This window comes from Papaver somniferum, unplaced genomic scaffold (genome assembly GCF_003573695.1).
Source record: "Papaver somniferum cultivar HN1 unplaced genomic scaffold, ASM357369v1 unplaced-scaffold_0, whole genome shotgun sequence".
Taxonomy (NCBI): Eukaryota; Viridiplantae; Streptophyta; class Magnoliopsida; order Ranunculales; family Papaveraceae; genus Papaver; species Papaver somniferum.
In genome coordinates, this window is record NW_020618823.1 from 583,214 (window position 1) to 592,236 (window position 9,023).

General features: G+C 36.6%; 2 protein-coding genes across 3 annotated transcripts; both read right to left on the bottom strand.

Annotated features, from left to right (window-relative positions):
• Positions 1-288: 288 nt before the first annotated feature.
• LOC113325825 lies at positions 289-1,356 on the bottom strand. The gene is made up of 2 exons (XM_026573693.1): positions 1,152-1,356; positions 289-576 (listed from the first exon to the last, which is right to left on the bottom strand). Exons 1-2 carry the CDS (start codon positions 1,253-1,255, stop codon positions 453-455), a joined length of 228 nt encoding a protein of 75 aa, XP_026429478.1. The 5' UTR covers positions 1,256-1,356; the 3' UTR covers positions 289-452.
• LOC113325824 (zinc finger CCCH domain-containing protein 15 homolog) lies at positions 440-5,546 on the bottom strand. 2 transcript variants are annotated; one of them, XM_026573692.1, is made up of 3 exons: positions 5,306-5,546; positions 4,831-4,970; positions 440-576 (listed from the first exon to the last, which is right to left on the bottom strand). In XM_026573692.1, the coding sequence occupies exons 1-2, from the start codon at positions 5,426-5,428 to the stop codon at positions 4,836-4,838; spliced, it is 258 nt and encodes an 85-aa protein (XP_026429477.1). In that variant the 5' UTR covers positions 5,429-5,546; the 3' UTR covers positions 440-576; positions 4,831-4,835. The 2 variants fall into 2 exon arrangements, with proteins under 2 accessions (XP_026429477.1, XP_026429476.1); XM_026573691.1 differs by lacking the exon at positions 440-576 and adding an exon at positions 4,034-4,345 and having other exon boundaries at positions 5,306-5,543.
• Positions 5,547-9,023: the final 3,477 nt, after the last annotated feature.

Consider the following 9,023-nt stretch of genomic DNA (forward strand, 5'->3'; position numbering starts at 1 on the left):
TGTGTTTGGAATGAGCGCAATGCAAAATTGTACGATAATCTAGAAAATGATTCAAATCCATTGATAGCAGATATAAAATGCTTGTTGTTTTAATTAAGGTTTAAGCTCGCGTATGTTTTCAGGTTTTGCTTTGTCTAATATGCTTTGAAATCAGGATGTTGTTGTAGTATTGATGTCGCTACTTTGGTGAGTCAAAACTTTTTAAATTTAATCTTTGTCTTTTTGCCGTTTAAAAATAAATAAATAAAAATTTAAGAGGTAAAGAAGAGTACTATAGTACGAATTAAATTCCAAGTTATGTTTACAACTGGACTATTCTATTCAATCAATAATCTGATTCCTTCAGTCGATAATACAATGACAATAAAAGGGACATCAAGGGAAAATAAATTGAAATGAGCAAAATCAGCATCGATCATACCCGGAACGAAGATAATTGGGCTGGGTGTATGTTAACAAGGGATCTGATCAATGAACCATCTGATGATACTGAACGGAAGTTTGACGAGTGATACAGCAAAGTTAGCAATTCCAGCACAACATATGCAGCATGGGCATATACAACTCAATACGCTCCTGCAATCAGTACCAATGAATTCTCATTAGAAAATCAAATCAAATCAAATAGTAATAAACTAGTAGTAATAAATTTGCCCTTTTTAATTTCTGTCAAAATAATAATAATAATAATAATAATAATAATAATGCAACCAAAAATAATCATTCCGGCTTGGCTAAATCCTCATTTGACCAAAACAAAAAATACCTCTCTTTTTTTATGGATTATTTTGTTTGCAGGTTTTGAGAATTTTCTGGTCATTAAAGTGAATTTTCCGCTTTTTCCGTTTTAGTTTCAGTGAGAACTAATCTGTTGTTCTTACTTACATTGACTCAGGCAGGGGGGGTTGAATGCTTAAACCTAATTCTTCTAATTTCAAAAGAGAAGTAAGAGTTTATGATCTCTAAGTCTAATCTTGTTCATCATCATCATCATCATCATCAATTATTTCTAAAAATTCTGTAACCATAAGTTGCAAATATGAATTTTGGATGATTTGACCTCTGTAATAGGGATTTTTTCATAAGCATTAAACGACTACAATGTAAGGAAATCAAGAAAGATAAATAGAATAAGGAGCAGAATAAGTTACCCAAGGACCCAAATAACAGCACCAACAAGAGATAGAACCAACGCAATGAGACCAAACGGAAGTCCAATCAAGAAACCCAAAGGTCTACAACCCCCATCCCCCATTGTTTCTTAATCTATCTGAATCTAAAACTACTTTTGATCTGAAGAAGACGATGTAAGCAGCAAAAGCAACAGCGCAAATACTTACGGATACTAGCAGAGAGACTAGAGAGGAAGTTTTTTTCTGTAAGACAAAAACACAAACAGACGGTTTACTTTTATACATTCAGTACGAGAAGTCCCTTTCCGAGGAGGTATGCAACGGGCGGATATCTTTTTGACAAAAACTGCCCTTCGATTTTCAATTACCCTTTCCAAATAATGTTAAGAAACGCAAGGGTATTTTAGGTACTAAAGGAGTCGGGCAAGAAAAAGGAACGAGTCTCTACGATTTTTCAATTTCGATTCTTACTCTGAATTGGCAAGTTAGGGAGGGTTTCGATGCAGACTGTTATTGATCAATGACTCGAGCATGACTTTTGCTTTTTCTGCAAAATTGTATTAAGACCCTGGAGCAGGCCAATATTTGCCAAATATGATGCAAAATAAACTTGATCCACAGCTTTCAGCAGAAAAACTAAGAAAATTGATGCATTCTAAAACTCACACTATAAAATTTGGCACCAACGTTAACTGAAATGTAATGTAATCATCCATTGTTTGCAACTCTGTATTCATAAAAGCTGATATTTTAAAGACATAGTTTCTCTCCTTCAATCTTCCTGTTAACTAATGAACTGACTCCCTCTTTTTCAGATGGCATGGCAATCCGCCAATCCTAGCTGACTGCTTATTACGGGCTTGGACAGTAAAAGCAATGGACAATTGTTGTGTTAGCTAGCCGCGTACAATCAATACTAAATGAACAATGCAATTCGGTCAGCGCCATAACTCATACGCTATGAAAATTTTCGGAGGTCGGTAGCATGCAATTGCCTGACAGAAAATCTGTAGAAACTCAAAACATTTTTCAATTGCCTGACAGAAGCCTAGACAATGTCCGCATGAATTTTGGGGATCCCAATCACTGCACAACTCTATTATTCTTTTCTTCTGCGGCAAAAAAGTAGACAGACTTTTCATTCAATTCCACCTGTGACCTGTCCAATTTATGTTTTATCATAAAAAATCGAGCCTCCGACCTGATGTATTCGGCTGTTTCATTCAAAGAGTGGCGAGAAGTGGAAGCAATAAAATGTTGAAATCAAATGGAGGACAAACAAGTAGAAAATCTCTTAAGTTAAATCTTGGGTGACAAGGAACATCGTTGGAGAGGTCTTTTTTCTTGACAACTTGCGCTATAGCTTAACAAGATAAATGAGATTACATGGGTTTTAAGCAATATTAACAGGTGAAGACAGGCAAAACGATCTTTTCTGTGTGACAGGGTATGAGGGTAACAGAAAACACCACTAGACAAGTTCCTAAAACAAGCACCTCCATTGAGTACTGAAATAAGAAACAGGCAATAACATGGAAGAATGATGCTGACGTTATCAAACATGAGGAAGAAGGGACATTGTTCTCCACAAATCACAAAATTCTGTAAACTGAACTAAGGGATGGGAATTCTAGTAATGTAATCTACCCAGGAGATAAAGTGTGTTTGTCCATGACTAGTAACAGACTAGTTTTTTTTTTTTATTTGTGATCAACCAATTGGAATGTTTAGTAACTTAACTAATGCACCGACCCCCTCCTTTTCAGATGGCAATCCTAACTGACTGCTTATTACAGGCTTGGACAACAAAAGAAATAGATCAGTTAATCATAGATTCTCTAGAAAATCTGCAAAATCTCGATCATATTGCCTGACAGGAGCCTCGACTTTCCGCATGAATTTAGGGCTTTCAAACACTGATCAATAGTATTATTCATGGTATATAAATGCATACAAAAAGTACTTACGTTATTTTCGTCCGCAGCAAAAAAGTAGACATATTTCTCATTCAATTTCACCTGTCCTATTTATGTTTATCATAACAAATCAAGCCTGTCGGATTGTACACAACTGTTTTAGTCAAAGGTCTCTAACAGTTGTGACAAGAAGTAGAAGCAATAAGACGTCGATATCAAATGAAGGACAAACAAGTAAGCAACCCCCAGTTATTTTGAGTCTTGGATGCCAAGGAGTACTACCTTATACAAGGAACATCTTTGGAAAGGTTTGTTTTCTCTACAGATTGCCGTATAGCTAATAACTAGATAGAGAGAATTTAAAAAGATGAATGAAATAAGAATGGGTTTTGAAACAATATTAACAGGTGAAAGACAAAGAAATTGATCTTCTTTGCAGGGCAAGGTAATAGAAAACAACCACTTAACAAGTTCCTAACAAGCAATTGAGAAACAGACAATAACATGAAAGGACGATGCTGAATTTATCAAACCTGAGGAAGAAGGGAAGGGAACTACAAACATAGATCTCCACAAAATCACAAAATTGAAAACTGAACTATGCGATGGGAATTCTAATAATCTAATCTACCTAGGAGACACAAAGTGTGTTGGTACAGAGACCCTCTTTCAGGGGTCTTCTTTTATCACGGTACTAGTAAACTGATCTACATTTACAATCACCCATTTGTTGGTATTGATTTGAATCAATACAAGTCGCCAATTTAAGTTGTGTCCTAGAGTTCATTTCTTCCTAATAAGAAGTTTATTATAGTAAATACTAAATACTACCTCCATTCCTGAAAAAGAGGTACTATCACTTTTCCATTTTAGCCTAAAAATATGCCAAACTGAAAAACCAATAGTAACTCTTTTTTAGGAACGGAGGGAGTATCATATACATGAAGATAACACATTCTCTATTAAACACAGTAATAAATTTAATTCCTATAAGAAATTAGAATTAAGAAACTTTGCAGTTTATCAGAAGGATAATCATACATCATGGTAGCACATCTAAATGAAGACCCAAAGAATGTGATCTCATTTTAATCATCTGGTGCATTACTGGATACTGGATACGTTTCCTAAATTTAATTACAGAATCTCAGAGGTTCCTAAGGTGATATCATGCCAAAAAAAAAGAAGAAGACGTAAACAAGAAAAAGAAAATGAAACCTCGTTTTGCAACACAGTTTACATACAGCTAAGAACCCACCAAATGAGATTAGCAAATTTAACTTTCCTGAGCAATACCTGGAAATCAACAAACAGGACACAAAATTAAGATATATGAAGAACCCATAACTTATGTTCAACAAATAGCATTATACTGTATAACAGGAGGACTGACGTTCCTTCTAAGCAAAACACTGAATTAAATCTTTTAAAACAATGATTAGATTATCTGTTTCGCATTCACACAAAAATGAAAAAAAGAAAAACAGCTGAGTGAAGGGAGAATACTGAAAATCATGCCAATTTAACAACCAATGTCACCTACAAGCTACAATTACATGGTTGCTGTTTATTGTTTTTGCTTCATTACGGTATTCAATGCATCACACATAAATGAAAAATCACATGCCATAATAATTCGACTGGATGTTTGAAGTAAAAAGAATTCAGAAGCATTGTGCTTCCTTACATAATCAAGTGCTTATCAAAGTTCTAAAAATGAAAGTTCTTCCTTACATTAAGTGAAAGTGTCAACAAAAATACTGAAATCTACATTGACAAACCTGGATTAATATCGAGAGTTGTCAAATACCCAAGGTTCATGCAAAAAGAGTTCCCGACCATTCATTGGTACAGTTCCTGCAATAACATCTTCTGCTCGCTTTCTAGCAGCTTCTTCTTTTCTTGAAGAATCACCAACTTCCTACACATTCAACATAAAATTCAACTAATCAGTCACTCTCAAGATTGTTCTGCCCATTAGAAACATATCAAACAGAATACAACTCCATTGCCCAATCCCTCAGACCCAAAAACCTAGTTTTTCTTCTACTTATCAATCTTGCACAATTATGACTCCTTCATTAATCAAATTAACAACCTAACCAGCTCATCTTAACTAACTTATATACTGACCTAAGTTTACCATCCAATTCCAACCCCAATTACCTAAACTATATGTTCAAACCCTAAGCACTTAATATAAACACAGAAGATATTTTAACAAAATCCCTAAAAAAGGAGAAACAATTGTATTACCTTGTGTCGCTTCCAGGATAGGAACTGATCTTGAGAGATGGAATTAGGGTTAGGGTTTCTATTGGGACGTGATTGCTCTTCTTCCTCTAGTTTCACCTCCAGTTTCTCTTCTTCAGCGCCCATTTTTTCTCCTGCCTTAGAAAATTGAACCGTGTCTCGTAGGTGTCCGTTTTATCGAAAATTGGGCGGAGGCAGCCAGAGAGTTTCGAACTCTTTGACCTAAGATTACTCATAGCAGTCCATCTGAGACCGCTAATCTCAAGGATAAGAGCCAGGTTCAAAGATAGATGAGAGCGAGGTTTGTAGCTAGCTGAACAAGTCTCCCGATGAGAGTCAGGTATTTGGCCAACTGAGCAAGTCCCAGTTAGTTACGTTAAATGTTGCAGAAGTTATGTGCCTAGTGGAGCTAGTTTTCACGGCGAATTGGTCAGATTTTTTTTATTTTTTTTGAAGCATGAGATGAATGAAAGAAACCTACAAAGTTATTACACGTGGATATGTTGTTCCCTTAGAGTCATTAGCAATAATTTGGTGGAGAAAAGATGGGATTGGTCATGTATATGTGTTGAAAATTTTCCTGCTTGGCTTCCACCCGCAACATAATTTGCTAAACCATCTGCTGCTTGGTTCTCTTCCCTGTAGTTGTGTTGAATATTGCAGTGTGGTATTTTTTGCATTCTCTGTTTTATTTCGGAGATCATATCTGCAATATACCACGGGGCTTCCGTCATCGTTTTTATGAAGCGCACCAGGTTTTCCGAATCTGTCTCAAAAATAACTTTTGGCCATTGTCGATCCGCCGTCGTCCTTGTGGTCAGAAGAGTTACCCACGTTTCTGAAGTTAGAGCCGTTGTTGTAACCAGAGGTTGCGTAGGAGCCAAAATAACCTGGGGATTTGAGTCTCTGCAAATGAAGCCTGCTCCCACCAGTCCTAGGTGACCCCGGGCAGCACCATCCGTGTTGATCTTTATCCAATCTGGTGCTGATCTGATCCATCCTACTTGGATTGTTGTTGTAGCTCTGACATCGCCCTGGACGGTGGTTCCCCTGGAATTATTGGGAGAAGAACCTTTTTTTGCCCAATCAAGTTCATGATGTTGTCTCATGATTTGTGTCATTATTTGGTCCGGGGGGATAACGTGTTTTCTGAAAACTAGATCATTTCTAAACCTCCATAGATTCCAGAACAGAAAACACGATGTCGAGATAGAAGTGCTATTGTTAGAGCATGGTAGAATTTGTGAAATGGTTGTTTGAGAATTTACTACTATATTGGAATTGTTGTTTTGGGTTTGTTTTGTGGATAAGTGAGATAAGAGGTTGTTCTAGGCGATAATTGTTATTGGGCAGTGAAGAAGGATATGTTCGACCGTTTCTAGTTCCATGTTGCATCGGGGGCATAGGTTGGAGTCTGTGAGGTTTATGCGATGTAGAATAGTGAAGGTGGGAAGACCTTCATTTATAGCTTTCCACAAAAAAATATGGACTTTTGGTGGGCATGGTCAGGTCCAAAGGAATTTGGTCGGTGGTAGGGAGTCGATGTGGTAATAGGTATCTTGTTGGATTAGCTAGTTATATCCGGAGGCTGTGGTGTGTTTTACGGATTTTGAGTGTGGCCAAATTAAATTATCTGGAGGCATATTTAGGGGAAGGTGGATATATATTTATGACGTGTTGGATAACATCAGGGGAGGTTAATCAGCTGATCGTGATTCCTGTTATGAGTAAGTGGGTCGATGAGATCAGCTACTGATTAGATAAGGTAGCATTTGTTCGGGTCAAGGTTTTGAAATTGAAGATCCAGTTAGCTTGGATAGGAGTGTCTAAACCGTTTCTGATATGATGAAAAGTGAATTTTTGGAAGATTGGTACTAGGGATGCCATTTGTTTCCATTCTGTGCTAGCTGAAGAAGGAATGGGTGTGCTTTCTCGGAAGATAAGTTGGTTTTGTAGGTATTTCTCATTGTATAATCTGGAACATATGGAATTAGGTTGAGCATGAATGCTCCAATTTTTTTTCATGAGTAAGGCTTTATTGTGGTGACTGCTTTTTCTAATTCCAAGACCTCCTTTTAGTATTAGTTTGTTTAGATTTTTCCATCCTAGAGGGTGAATTTTTTGAACAGATAAGTCATGGCCCCAGAAAAAGTTTTGGGTGACTCTGTCGATCTGTTTATATATACATATGTACAGGGAACAATTGTGTTTGAATAATGGTTATAGGTAGGAATTAGAGAGGTTTTAAGAAGTAAGGGTGTCAATGGATGAATATCTGTCGGATATTTGGAAATCCGTATCCGATAGGTTAAGCGCTATCAAATATTCGATATTCGATAATATCCTATAGGTTATCAAAATCAGATATCGATTATGATAGGTTAAGCTATCGGATATCAGATATTTATCCGATAATATCCGATACTGATAAAAAAAATATTAAAAACCCTGTAAAACATATTCATAATTGAAATTTAAGTTCAATTTCTCAAACATTTCATATCGGATATTTTTCCTTACTCTTCTACTCGACTCTAATATGGTTAGGGTAAATCACAAATAAATCCTTGTTCTAGGATATCGGATATTAAAAATTCGGATGGAGCCTAATCCGATTCCGATATGTTAAGGAAGAAATATCTGATAGAATATCCGATATGATATCCGATAAAAGGGATAAAATCCTATAGGATATCGAATACTCGAAAACGGATTCCGGATATCGGACATATATTGACAGGCCTATTAAGAAGTACTATCCTTCCCACTTGAGTAAGGCATCTGATCATCCATCCTTGCGCTTTTCATGCTAAACGTTGCAACAGCGGGTCAAAAATATGACTTGAGGTTCTCCCTTGCTTGAATTGTACTCCTAGATATGTTGGAGGGTCATGAGGTTGGCATATCAAAAAAACTAGTGCATAACATCTACCTGATGTTGTTGCAGTCTAGGGTGGTGAATTACTGTAGATTTTGCAGTATTGATTTCCTAGCCTGTTAACAAACTGTAAGAAAGAAGTATCTTCTTGAGGTGGTTGTTTCTTTCCTGAGATTCCTTTTAGGTGATGAGGATATCATACACATACATTAGGCAAAATAGGTGGGTTTTTTTTTGAGAGATTCTTAGCCCTTTTACCAGACTTTAAGCTTCTATATTTCCTAGATTGATCGATAGGATTTCTGCATAAATTATGAAAATATTGGAAAAGAGAGGATCCCCCGTCGAATGCCTCTTGTATGAGTGATGTGCCCATGTGGCGTACCATTAATGTTAACTAAGTAAGTAACTATAGTTACACATAACATTATGTAATCTACAAAAATGTTTGGAAATCCCATCGTGGTGAAGGCTTTCTTGATGAATACCCATTCTAAGATATCATGGGATTTCTTAATGTCTAGTTTCAGAGCTACTTCTGGGTCCTTGGTGAGAGCGAAAGTCTTAATGTAATGGAATAGTTCTCCATCTATTGCGATGTTATCATGTATTGATCTTTGAGGAACAAATGCACTTTGATATGGGCTTATGAGGAGTGGGATAAGGGGTCGTATGCGATTTACTAGGATTTTGCATATCACTTTGTACACCACATTGCAAAGGCTGATCGGTCTGAATTGGGATGGTTTCGATGGATGATCGATTTTGGGATTAGGGCAATGTTAGTGTAATTCATGAGGGTGTGAATATTTAGGGATGCAAAGAAACTGCGGAGTATTGCTG

Bases quoted from the DNA above. Each gene is read 5' to 3' on its own strand.
- LOC113325825 (XM_026573693.1), bottom strand. From the start codon at position 1,255: ATGGGGGATGGGGGTTGTAGACCTTTGGGTTTCTTGATTGGACTTCCG. The intron at 577-1,151 runs GTAACTTATTCT...TACTGATTGCAG, and splicing joins GCTGTTATTTGGGTCCTTGG to GAGCGTATTGAGTTGTATAT.
- LOC113325824 (XM_026573692.1), bottom strand. From the start codon at position 5,428: ATGGGCGCTGAAGAAGAGAAACTGGAGGTGAAACTAGAGGAAGAAGAG. The intron at 4,971-5,305 runs GTAATACAATTG...TTGAATGTGTAG, and splicing joins TATCCTGGAAGCGACACAAG to GAAGTTGGTGATTCTTCAAG.